Source organism: Photinus pyralis, unplaced genomic scaffold (genome assembly GCF_008802855.1).
Source record: "Photinus pyralis isolate 1611_PpyrPB1 unplaced genomic scaffold, Ppyr1.3 Ppyr1.4_LG9, whole genome shotgun sequence".
NCBI lineage: Eukaryota > Metazoa > Arthropoda > Insecta > Coleoptera > Lampyridae > Photinus > Photinus pyralis.
Window position 1 is genome coordinate 11,522,755 of NW_022170878.1, and position 13,661 is coordinate 11,536,415.

The following is a 13,661-nucleotide window of genomic DNA, read 5'->3' on the forward strand; positions in this document are numbered from 1 at the left end:
AAAACGTAACTTTTGAAAACGTTAAGTTAGCCCCCCCCACTTTTTAAAAATTTTTTATGGCTTAACCGTAATGGCGCTAGCTTTAATTCAAGTGGCGCAATTGAGCTCATAACCAGATGTATCAAGTGGCACAAATACCGGTAGCAAAATGCGTTATGGGGGATTCCGTTCACTTGCCCCCCCCCCCAAATATATTTAAGGATAACCAAAAAACAATAATGGCGCAAAGATATCTTTTTACGGCGCATTTCAGCGCATACCTGAGAGTACAATTTCGTATGAAAAGATGTTAAAAAAAGTAACTTTTAAAAACGTTAAGTTGGCCCCCCCACTTTTTGAAAATTTGTCACGGCTTAACCGTAATGGCGCTAGCTTTAATTCAAGTGGCGCAATTGAGCGCATAACCAAATGTATCAGGTGACCTAGTTACAAGGGACAAAATACGTACTGGGGGGGCTACGTTCACTTGGCCCCCCCCCCAAATGTTTTTTCGGATTTCTAAAAAACGATAATGGCGCAAGAGTTATTATCGGTGGCGCATATGAGCGCATAACGAGCGCATTCATTTCAAAATAATACTATCAAATCTCTCAGTGGGGGGGCCAAGTTAACGGACCCTAGTAAGGTTTCAAGGTTTCTGTCAAGTGCATTTCAAATTCTTCTCCACTTTCTCCCAAATTCTCAAGTCCCATCAGAGTCCTCTCGAGTTTCCCTAAAATTCATTGTTCCAGTTACGTACCTACATCAATTGAAGTCACTTTTCGCGTTTTCGACAATTAAAATGGTTCAAAACCACGCGACCAACACAAGGGCCTAGCGGAAATTTTCCCTGCATCCGACCCTGCATTGTTGTGCGGTCCGCAGTAAACGAAAAGGTCGAGGGCGAAATTCGTGTGATGCTTCAAAGTGTCTCGCAAATTCTTAAGCTTTAGATTACGGCACCTTCCACGCTCTCTAAATAACTTCGCCTTAAATCCCTAAATTGCTCCATAATTCGTTTTGGAAGTACTATCGGGCGATGCTTTTTCCTTTTTGTGGAAAATAAACAAATGCCTTTCGTTCCCCTCCTGAAATGAGAATCGTCACACGAGCGGAAAACGGAAAAATTGCCACCGACGGAATTAATGCGCAATGAGATTACGAGTCGAATAATAAACTGAACTCGGTTACGTAAGGATACCAATTAAAGTTTACGATTTTAAAGTTAAGTGTAAATCCACCTTTAAAGAGGATTACAAAGTGTAATGGGGCAATCGTTTACATTAATTAGTAGGGCTTTATTTTTACACTTACCGCGAAAAATGACGCTTACGTGGTTCTCATTTGAAATTACTGAAATCTTTTGAACCTTCTTATTTATTGTGCCGTCTGGCTAAGTTTTTATAACCGGAAAAAAAATTGAGTTTGTAGAAATCGTTTGCACTTTCCTATTAATTGTGCCTGATCGAGAGAGTGAACCGAAAATTTTTGTGTTCACCTCGTATATTATTTACTTCCCCCGTAGGATGTGAATCTGATTCTGTAATTTTCAGGACGCTTTTTAATTCGCGCTGATAATTTTGTTTAATTTTCTAATTATTTTGCGTCATAATTAAACGAATCTATACGTCGCTGTAATTTAATTGCTCGAGTATCGCATTTGAACCTTAAATTTTTGTGTTCACCTCGTATATTATTTATTCCTCCGTAGGATTTGAATCTGATTCTGTAATTTTCAGGACGCTTTTTAATTAGCGCTGATAATTTTGTTTAATTTTCAAATTATCTATCGTCATAATTAAAAGCATCTACGTCGCTGTAATTTAATTGCTCGAGTATCGCATTTGAACCTTAAATTTTTGTGTTCACCTCGTATATTATTTATTTCCCCGTACGATTTGAATCTGTTTCTGTGATTTTCAGGACGCTTTTTAATTCGCGCTGATAATTTTGTTTAATTTTCTAATTATCCAGCGTCATAATTAAATGCATCTACGTCGCTGTAATTTAATTGCTCGAGTATCGCATTTGAACCTTAAATTTTTGTGTTCACCTCGTATATTATTTATTTCCCCGTACGATTTGAATCTGATTCTGTAATTTTCAGGACGATTTTTAATTATCGCTGATAATTTTTTAATTTTCTAATTATTCAGCGTCATAATTAAACGAATCTACGTCGCTGTAATTTAATTGCTCAAGTATCGCATTTGAACCTTAAATTTTGTGTTCACCTCGTATACTATATTTATTTCCCCATAGGATTTGAATCTGATTCTGTAATTTTCAGGACGCTTTTTAATTAGCCTGATAATTATGTTTAATTTTCTAATTATCAGCGTCAAAATTAAATGAATCTACGTCGCTGTAATTTAATTGCTCAAGTATCGCATTTGAACCTTAAATTTTTGTGTTCACCTCGTATATTATTTATTTCCCCGTAGGATTTCAATCTAATTCTGTGATTTTCAGGACGCTTTTTAATTAGCGCTGATAATTTTGTTTAATTTTCTAATTATTCAGCGACATAATTAAACAAATCTACGTCACTGTAATTTAATTGCTCGAATATCGCATTTGAAACCTTACATTTTTGTGTTCACCTCTTGTATTATTTATTTCTCCGTAGGATTTGAATCTGATTCTGTAATTTTCAGGACGCTTTTTAATTCGCGCTGATAATTTTGTTTAATTTTCTAATTATTTTGCGTCATAATTAAACGAATCTATACGTCGCTGTAATTTAATTGCTCGAGTATCGCATTTGAACCTTAAATTTTTGTGTTCACCTCGTATATTATTTATTTCCCCGTACGATTTGAATCTGTTTCTGTGATTTTCAGGACGCTTTTTAATTCGCGCTGATAATTTTGTTTAATTTTCTAATTATCCAGCGTCATAATTAAATGCATCTACGTCGCTGTAATTTAATTGCTCGAGTATCGCATTTGAACCTTAACTTTTTGTGTTCACCTCGTATATTATTTATTTCCCCGTAGGATTTGAATCTGTTTCTGTGATTGTCAGGACGCTTTTTAATTAGCGCTGATAATTTTGTTTAATTTTCTAATTATTCAGCGTCATAATTAAACGAATCTACGTCGCTGTAATTTAATTGCTCGAGTGTCGCATTTGAACCTTAAATTTTTGTGTTCACTTCGTGTATTATTTATTTCCCCGTAGGATTTGAATCTGATTCTGTAATTTTCGGGACGCTTTTTAATTAGCGCTTATAATTTTGTTTAATTTTCTAATTATTCAGCGTCAAAATTAAAGGAATCTACGTCGCTGTAATTTAATTGCTCGAGTATCGTCTTTGAACCTTAAATTTTAAAAAGGGAACAAGTTTCCCTATTAACTGTCTAAGTCTTTCGTATACTGGAGGATATTCCATACCCCCCAGACCCCTCGTTTGGGCATTGCTGATCATTAACACCATGATTTTTTGAAAGAGTTAAGAAAAGAGTCCTTAGGTCTGAACATTTTGGGGCAGAACGTATGACCGGGGGGTATAGAATACCCCACCCAGTCCCCCAGTAAGAAGAGAACAAATTTCCCTACAACTGTCATATACGTACTTCCTAGAAGGGTTCCCAGAGATCGTTTGGAGTTTCCCAATAATTGTGCGTTATAGTGCCGCCTGGCACAATTTTAATTCCTAGGATCTTATAACAGAACGGAACATCTTCACACATACTTGCTGGAGGCCATTTTGAGTTTCTACAAATCGTTGGAACTTTCCTAATCATTGTGCCTTATCGTGCCATCTGGCACAATTTCAATTTCTCTTATAACAGACAGGTATTCCGAATCATCAAGTTGGAAATTGGAAAAATCGCGTGCAAAACAACTTTGAGAAGGCACAAATTGGTTCCCAATTTATTTATCGCGACGATATTCACATACGAATTCCTAGGGGACGCGTTAGATAGAATATGCCATCTTTAGCCCTTCGGAGTGTTATTTACAAGGAAATAGAAGGGGTATACTAAACCTACTTTCAAATTTACATGCGTAACTCGATTAAAGCTGACATTAGGGAGAAAGTAGATCAAAAGGCCATTTCAAATATTCGGCCAGCTTTTCGTTAACTCTTCTCGTTAAAATATACGAATTGAAAACTTGAATACATTTAAAGGAGTCTTTTTTTGTTTGAGAGGAACGCAAACTCATTAAATTAATGAAAACGTTTTCTGTCAACCGCGATTTTTTTCCCTCCTATTACCAGCGCAGTGCTCGAGGTTTTTTTCGCTAGCGTAACGATGGGGGTGCTCATTGTTATTGAAATGTAGAGCAAGTGGGACATTTTTTGTTTTTGTTTCGGCATACGGTGATTTTCAGCCAATCGGGTACCAAATCCAATTAAAACTTACTGGCGGGGGTGCGTCAAAAGGGTTCAAATATGAAAATGTTAATCATGGGGTCTAACAAAAAAATGACCAAGTGAATTTGTTAATTCCATACGGTCGCGTGTAAAGGGGAGCGTTTCGTATGAGTATAAATTATGCATAATCCAACACTAATTCCACTCACCTTCAGTTTTTGCACCTTTCCTTTAAGGGACGAATGCGTGCCGATGTGTTGAAAGAGAGACGGCTTATAATGTAGCCACATTTTCGCCTTATCTTTTTTACAAAAGTCCTAAAAGTAGTACAATGGTTTTAGCACGAAAATAGCGCACGATTTGCATATTTAAATTAAAAGCAAACAACAGTACCTCGCAATTCGGGCACGCGGCGCGTACTTACGTTGTTTTTTTCCCAGTTGCAGATTTTCGTCGATATTAAATGGTCTAACAGCCAATCGACCGGCTTGTCGTTGTAGAACATTTGGAAGAACTGAATCAGCCACGGAAGCTCGGCACTTTTGAACATTTTACCTGTAAAACAAATTAAACTTCATTCGGGGGTTAATATGGCAAAATTCCCGATGGCCGTCCAACCGTCATGATAGGAAACAACTGCTAATACCGAAAAGTACATTCTGATTAATTGTCTTATAACGGGTCTGCGCCGTTTAAACGTCTCTTAAGAGATTGATATGGCAAAATTCCCGACGGCCGTTCAACTGTCATGATAGGCGAATATTACACCAAAAAATGTATAACGTTGGTGAATCTTTAGTACGTTCTAGCAATCAACTAATTACTGAAACGAACCGTCCAAATCGAGAACGCTTTCCGAAGAAACTCGGCCTAAAACTGAAATCCATGTATTGTGTTTGTTAGACTAACATAAACTAGGGTAATATAACAATTTTTCTAAAACTCGCACCGTAGAAACTTTTTTAATATCAGATGCTGCCCAGAAGCATGTATCAGGGAAACATAATGCGTGAGATACCTTTCTTTGCGTGTTTGTGTACCTGACAGATTAGTAAAGAGGGAAATTTGTAACAGGAAGACAGGGGAAAATAAATATTGTGATTAAATATTTCTCCTACTCCTCGTTTCTGTGATTCTGATACAACAATTTTTGAAAACAGAAATTTATGGCAAGCGAAAATCATACGTGAGGAGGTATCGGAAGAACATAATGGGAGCGAATCCCTTGTTATTAAATATCTTACCTCCTCGCGCTTCTGTGATACATTTATATCAGGAGAACATGTTACGTGTGATAAGGTTGTTAATTCGTTTGGGTTTTGTGGTCTTCATGCATCAGTAAAAAACATAAGCACATATGCGACAATATTTTGTTCCGTTTACGCGATCCTTATAGTTCAGTAAATAAGAGAAATTGTGACAGGAGAACATCGCAAGAGAAAATGCGTCTTGTCATTCTACTTCTCACGTACCTGTGATCCACAACGGTTTCTAAGGAGCTGTCTATCAATTATTTTTGGGCGCTTCATGAGTAGTAAGAGAAATTTGTAATAGGGTAAAATGTGCCTTGATATTAAAATATTCCACCTCCTCACGTTTGTTTGATCTTAATACAACAATTTGTAAAGGAGGTGTTTGTATCAGGAGAACATAAGGAGTGCCTCTCAATTTTTGTTTCATTTTTTGTGATACTGATAGAGTAAAAAGAGGAATGCATCAGGCGAACGTACTATAGGCAAAAAATTGTCTCGATATTAAATATTTCACCTTCTCACGCTTCTGTGATCTCGATACAAGAATTTTTAAAGCAGAAATTTGTATAAGGAAAGCATGACGCGTTAGGAGACTTTTGTTCTATCTTTATAACAGGAGAACATAACGTCTTGCCATTGTCCTTAAATATTTCACTTCTCACACATCGGAAATTGTAGTACAACGGTTTCTAAGGAACTGAGCTGTTAGTCCGGGAAAGTGAAATTTGTAACAGGAGAACATAATAGTAGAAAAATTTGCCTTGATTTAAATTTCACTTGTTTACGTTTCTGTGATCCTGATACAAGTTTTGGAAAAACACGTGTTGTTAACTTTTTAATCAGTCACTTTGGAAGTTTGTCTCAAAGAACGTAGTAGGAGAGAGATAATACATGATTTAAAACATAAATTTGGATCAGGAGAACATATTGCGTGAAAAGGTGTCTGTTGGTAATTTGTTGTGTCTTGATATATCCGAAAAGGGAAACAGAATAACGTAGCAGAGGCAAATGCATCTTAATCTCACTTCCTCGTCTTTCTGTGACCTGATACAAATTTGTACCAGGAGAGCAACGCATTAGCAGAAGCCAATCAATATTTTTGTTCCGGTTTTCTGATTCTTATAGTTCAGTCAATAGGGAAATGTGTCCCTTAAATGATCCGTTTGTAAGAACCTGATAATGCTACTAAAGAAAAACGTGATCATGCAAAATGTGCCTGGCCCTTAAACAGTTTGTCACTTTTCTGTGATACTGATGATGTTTTAAAACGGAACTTTGAATCGGTGATACGTGAGAAGGTGTCTGTCGATAATTTTTGGCGTTTTTGTGATCCGGGTACATTAGTAAGAGGTAATTTATAACAGGAGAAAAACCTGTGTCGATATTAAATATTTCACCTCCTCGCGTTTCTGTAATCCTTTTAACTTTTAAACTAGAAATTTGCATCAGTTTTTTGCGCTTATATGATCCTGTAAAAGAAAATGGTAGGGTAAAATGAGTTTTTTCGATATTCTTAAATATTTCACGATTCTGTGATCCTGATACAACGGTGTGTAAAAACACAAATTTCAAAATAAGACGCGATCTCCAATAGTCCAGATGTGTGTCGTAATGGAAATCCTAGGAATTTTGAAGTGTTGGATTCCGCATATCTCGCTTTGTTTTTGGCAAGGTGTGAACTCCGATAATCATTTTTTGTTGTCCTAGGAATTTCAAATATTTTGTAATAATACGTTCCCGAATCCTAGGAATTTTGCACGGATTTTGTACGGATTCCGTAAGAATTCTAAAATAAGCTCATCCTTTGAAGCTTCAAACGTTCGTTTTAGAAAAAACGACAAATCTAACCTATAAAAGCCTTAGAATTTTATCCTAGGAATTTTGAAATCAGAGATAACGTAATAATTCTAAAATCAAGTTGTCATTTGAAGCTGCAAGCTTTCGTTTCGTAAAAAAATCGGCAAATATATCCTCTAACACCCTCAGTTACGAATCCTAGGAATTTTGAAATCGTAGAATCCATAATGATTCTAAAAACAACTTGTCCTTTGAAGCTCCAAGCTTTCTTTTTATAAACAAATCGACAAATCTAACTCCTAACAACTTTAATCCCGAAGCCTAGGAATTTTGAAATCATAGATCCCATGGTAATTCCGAAATCAACCTCTAACAGCCTTAGTTCTGAATCCTAGGAATTTTGAAATCATAGATTCCGTAATAGTTCTAAAATGAGCTTGTCCTTTGAAGATTCAAGCTTTTGTTTCATAAAAAATCGACCAAATCTAACCACTAATAGCAGCCTCAGTTCCAAATCCTAGGAATTTTCATGGATTCTTAATAATTCTAAAATCAACTTGCCATTTAAATCTTCAAACTTTCGTTTCATAAACAAACCGACAGCTCTAATCTCTAACAACCTTAGTTCCGAATCCTAGGAATTTTGAACCCATATATACCGTAATAATTCTAAAATTAAGTTGTTATTTGAAGCTGCGAGCTTTCGTTTCGTCAAAAATCGACAAACCTAACCTCTAACAGCCTCAGTTCCGAATCCTAGGAATTTTGAAATTATGCATTCCGTCATAATTCTAAAATCAAGTTATCTTTTGAAGCTGTAAGCTTTCGTTTCATAAAAAATCGACATCCTTAGAATTGTCTAGTGTAATAATAGTTTAATATTGGAAATGGGCCCGTTACATGATCCCCCTCCTGTAAAGGTCGCTACTGCTGGTGTGACGACAACAAAAATGTTTGCTTTGGTTTTTTCTAACATGCGGTAGAAAATATGTTAATGTCACTTTACGAAATTTCCATTAAAACTGTTTCACGCTCGACTTAAAACTAGGGAGAATTGCTTAAACTAACATTTTCAATTTCCTAGTCCTCTCGTTTCGTCTCTAAATAAAATTCCGGAGTAAATTACTTTTCTTTCGCGCACAAAGAGAACGAAAAGAAGAGGATACATTATGAAAATCTAAAACACTTTATTCGCCCCCATATGCTTCCCTCCCCCTTCTTCTAGGGCTCCAAATAAATAAAATTTATTTACTTCTCGCTCGCACAATAAAATCTTCCAGAAAAATTATGCTCACGGAGCCGTGAAGCGCCCCCGATAAATTAATTGGAGTTCGGCCACTAGACAAACGGCTCGGGATCAGCAAAATTAAGGCGGAGAATAAAACTCACCGATAAATCCGAGCTGGCAGAAGTCCAGCACGAACCACGGCTCCTTCCTCGCCGTCTTCTCGATCGCGAACTTTTTCATCTCCGTTATGTAGTACGGCTTCGCGAGGATATCATCTTCTAATTGCGCATAAAACGTTCCCTTCGGCTGTGAATAAGACATAAGGAAGGCGAAGTCCAAGTTCTGTTTCGACCTCCAGCGAACCCTCTCGCGCGAATCTCCGAGGGTGATTCGTAATTTATCCAGATCGGGATAGTACGACGGCGAGGGCGCGATTACCTCAATTAATCCCGACTCGATCTGGGCGGGAAATCTGCAACAAAAAAGAAGCGGCGATCGGTACGGGGAAAAAATTTATCGTCGGCAGTAAAGGAATTTTACAACTTTGATGTTTGCGGCTTGCTTTTCTATTTCTTAGGGATTTTTACGCTCCCTCGAAAATAATAAAAGTTACGGCGGCTCTTACTGTAAAAGTCAAATGCTAGGAAAATTAGGACCGCTCGTTGGCGCCCGAGACAGATTAGTTAAAGGTCCCTTGTGATCGCACCCCATTCGGCACTAAACTAAAGTTATTGTCACGTTCTTTCTCACAAAGAAGTGTATCGGGAGCGACGAAGTAGGGTAATTTACACCCCTGATATCTGAGGTAATACTACCATGTATAGATTGGGGAAATCTGTATGGGTGTGCGATGATCCTCACAAAATAACTGCATACTAACATAATTGACATAGGTTAATGAAGTAAATCTGTGATATAAATAGCATGTAAACGCTTGCAGTTAACAATCGGTAACGTATGCCACGTGTCTGTCAATAAATTGTTTTTGATTCTGTGATCCTGATACAATAATCCTTAAAGAGAAAGTCTGCAAGTGATTTTTACATTGCTGTGTTTTCAAAATAGAATTTTTATCACGAGAACAAAGGTTGGCAGGTGTCTGTCAATATATTTATTTGCCTTTCTGTGATTCTGATATAAAACTTTTAAACAGAGAACGCGCCTGTCATTTATTAAGCATGAAGGATAAAGAAACGGCGAAAAACACTGTTCGGCGCTTATGAATTAATGTTGGAAAATGGAAAGACCCTAGATTAGGTTCTTGGAGGACTTCTTAGGCAATTTACTATAAGGTTGAGTGAATATCTTACTCTGTCTTTATAGGTGCAGGTGACCAAACACGAAATTATAGACCGCAAGGTTCCCCAAATAATAAAAATGACTACTAGGTTCGTAAATTATGACCTTTATAGACCTCCCCCCTCCCCTATTTCTGTCTGTAAAAACCCCATTTAAGCGTCTCTCTTACGGTTTACGAGATCTCCATAGTGAACATGCAAAAAAACCCATCCTGTATATTTTAAAATAGGAGAATGTGATATGTGAGGAGGTGTTTTGCGTTTTTGTGATCCTGATAAGACTACGGCGATGGGGAAATTTGCGTCTTGTGATTAAATATTTCAGCTGCTCGCGTTTCTGTGATCTTGATCTCAGAAATTTGTATCAGGAGAACATTATCTGTGAATTTTACGTTTTTTGTTGTCCTGATAAATTAGTAAAATCGAAATTTGAAAAGTTTCTGTTAGAAATGCATAATACGCGAGGAGGTTTCTGTAAATATATTTTTGAATTTTTGTAATCCTAATTATCCGTAAAAAGGAACTTTGTAGCAGGAAAACATAAGATCCTGATCTTTAAAGTTTCAATTGACGTTTCTGTGAACATTCTCAACATAGAAATTTGTATCAGGAGATCATGATAGTAAAAAGGTCCATTATAGTTATTTATGCATCAAGGGCATTAAGGCGATATTTATGCCGAGGGCGACAGAGCCCGAGGGCCTCCGGCCCGAGGGATTGTAAGTCGCCCGAGGGTTAAATATTGAGTAATGCCTGAGGTGCATACAATATTTTATTTTTCATCATTCCAAAGAATGCATTTCCAATATACAAATGTCATGATTATTGTTTGCCCAACATTAAAGTGCTCCATACGAATCAAGTTGCATCTTTTTTATGACAATATAATTCCGTCAATCAATTTGACAGGCCATTTGAGGGCATAATGAGATGACAATCCATTATGCCCGCTCATTATGCCCTTGGGCGTAATAGACTGCTTCATATATCACATATGACAGATATAATTGACATATAATAGGCAAATGAAAAATAAATAAACTTACTGACACATATAATACGTGCGGTATCGTTAAATAATTTGTTTGCGTCTTGTCATTAAATATTTCACTTTCTCGCGTTTCTGTAATACTAATAAAAACATAAATTTGTATCTGTAGAGAACACGCGAGGCCTGTCAATATTTTTTGTGTTTTTGTAATCCTAGCAGTTTAGCAGAAAGGATAATTTGTGACGGGAGAAAATGCCCTCACGATCCCGATACATTAGTAGAAAGGAAAATTGGTAACAGGCTAACATACAAGTTGTAAAATGCGCCTAATCATTAAATTCTTCACCTCTTCACGCTTCTGTGATCCTAACATAACGGTTTATAATTTCATATTTTCGTTCTTGTGATCCGAATACATAAAAAACAATCTAAAATGCGTTTTCATTTCACGCGTTCGTGATCCTGATACAACAATTTTTAAAACACAAATTTGTATCAGGAATTTGTATGTTTCTGTGGTCCTGTGTAATTTGCACTCCTCACGTTACTGAGATCCTAATTCAACTATTCTCAATCTACAGCTTTGTATCACGGGAGCATAATACGTAAATAGATGTCTCTATCGCGTTTTTTGTGATCCTTGTAGTTCAGTAAAAGAAAACTTTCTGACAGGAGAACAGGATTGGGCAAAATGCGTCTTATCATTGTCGTTTCACCTGTCAGGTTTTTATGATTCTGGTACAATGTTTAAATCCAACATAAGTAGATGCCTTTCGATAATTTTTTGGATTCTATAGAATCCTGATATATGAATTTTAAAAACAAAAAGTTGTATCAGGAGAACATAACACGTGAAATCTGTCACTTTTGTTTGTGTGTTTGAGATGCTTGCAACAAAAAGCTGCATGCATCAGTGAAAAGGAAAGTTGGTGACAGTTTTCACTTCTTCACGTTTCTGTGAACCTGATGATACATTTTTTAAACAAAAATTTGTAGATCACGATATCTGTGACCTTGATATAAAAATGTTGAAATCTGTAATTATTCCCGTTTCAGTAATTGGGAAATTATGGATAAACAAAGGTTTCTATTAGGAACACGTAATAGGCGTTTCTGTGATCCTGATGATGCATCTTTTAAACAAAAAGCTCGGGAGAGCAAAATGTGTGAGGATCTGTAAAACATCGTGGGAGAGGGGGGGGGGGGGGCTCTCGCGTTTTTGTTGATACAAAAACAAAGGTTTCTATTAGGAGCACATAATAGCCGAGGAGTTTTCTGGAAATAATTAGTTGAGACCAAAATGATCACCCAGTAGATGAAAACTTGCCTTGTTTTATTTATTAAAACTTTTTAAAGCGGAGGCGATTGAACGCCTTAAATCACTTTTTGTACGTTTACGAACTATAAAACTTTTGCAAAGTTCTAAAAGATTTAAGAAGTTCGCAAAAATATAGCAATCCTTTGCGAGATTGTTAAATTAAATATACGCCATAAATTTTCGAGGCATTGTAAGTAGCCGCCGTTTTTCTTTCATTTTTTTTCTTCGGGATCGGGAGTCGCAGTTGTAGAATCACTATGGGAATACTCCCGTTTATTCATATTTGAACAATATCGCCGTAGATAAATCATTTGTTAAGGTTTTTCCCGTGTTCTACGTTTTATTTCGAAAATTCAATGCACGATTCGAGCTTGAGATGAGTAATCGTTCCCTTACAGTTGTAAATCTGTCAACGTTGTCGCAGGAAATTATACGGCTGTCATAAATAGAACACTCTGTATAAATCGATTTTTACTGAAAATAAAATCGGATGACCTATCCATTATCGCTCTAACCAGTGGTCAATTCGGACTTAATATCGCGCAAGTAACATGACAACAAACACTCTGTATTCAAAAAACGAAAGGAAGAAAAAGGATGCGTATCCATTACCTTACAGTGCTTTGGTTTTAGATCTATGCCCTTTGTATTGTATAACGCGCAATCAGCACAGAAATACAAACTAGTTATTAATCACCAAAGTCATTAACTCTAATCTCTATTTTCGGTAGAATGTCGCAACGTAATCACACAACTGTATCGGCTTACCTAAGCTCAACCTCCTTGGCAACCTGTAGCACGTACTCCAAATCCGTCTGTAACACAAAGAGAAACGTTTACATATAAAGTTACGGCAAACTTACACTTAATCAATAACACTCGCAAGTTTCTAGAGTTTTTTAATAAAATTGCCCCCCCCCCCCCTAAGGCGTAGTTTATCCTGCATCGCGTCGTGCCGATAAAACTTTTTATTTTTCGCGAACCGCAAAAGCAAATGTCGACGAATTCCCGAGCGAACTGTCCAATAAACGAGAAAATAAAACCTACATAAGGTAGCGGAGTGCACTCCACTTCCGACATTTACATTATTAGCTCTAAATTCGGTTACGCGGAAGAATGCAATAAACGAAATTGGTTATCTTGTAACGAATTCCTTTTTGGCTTGTTTGCGGAATATTCCGCACATCGAGATGGTTGTTTTTATTTTACGCGAAACCGCATTACGAGACATTTCGAGTTAAATGGACGTGGGCGTCAATTTTCCTCCTCCACAAATACAATACATTTTAGACATCCACCTGTGATGCTGATACAACAATTTTCAAAAGATAAACCTCTAATAAGGACATAATAAGTCTGCATCTGGGTCAATCTCGTCGTTACATACAAAGTGATAAGGAATAAATGCATCCTTGCGTTGCTGCGATCCTGATACAATTTGTGCCAGGTAACTTTGCACCTTCTTGCGTTCCC

General features: G+C 36.8%; 1 protein-coding gene across 1 annotated transcript in view; it reads right to left on the bottom strand.

The window, feature by feature from the left end:
• The window catches only part of LOC116180192 (alpha-1,3-mannosyl-glycoprotein 4-beta-N-acetylglucosaminyltransferase B), a 70,749-nt gene that overhangs the window by 5,240 nt on the left and 51,848 nt on the right, over window positions 1-13,661 (bottom strand). Inside the window, exons 3-6 of the mRNA XM_031500064.1 lie at window positions 12,957-13,003; window positions 8,743-9,053; window positions 4,728-4,858; window positions 4,513-4,620 (exon numbers count right to left, since the gene is read on the bottom strand). Coding sequence (XP_031355924.1) covers window positions 4,513-4,620; window positions 4,728-4,858; window positions 8,743-9,053; window positions 12,957-13,003 — 597 coding nt within the window. The remainder of the gene's footprint in view (window positions 1-4,512; window positions 4,621-4,727; window positions 4,859-8,742; window positions 9,054-12,956; window positions 13,004-13,661) is intronic.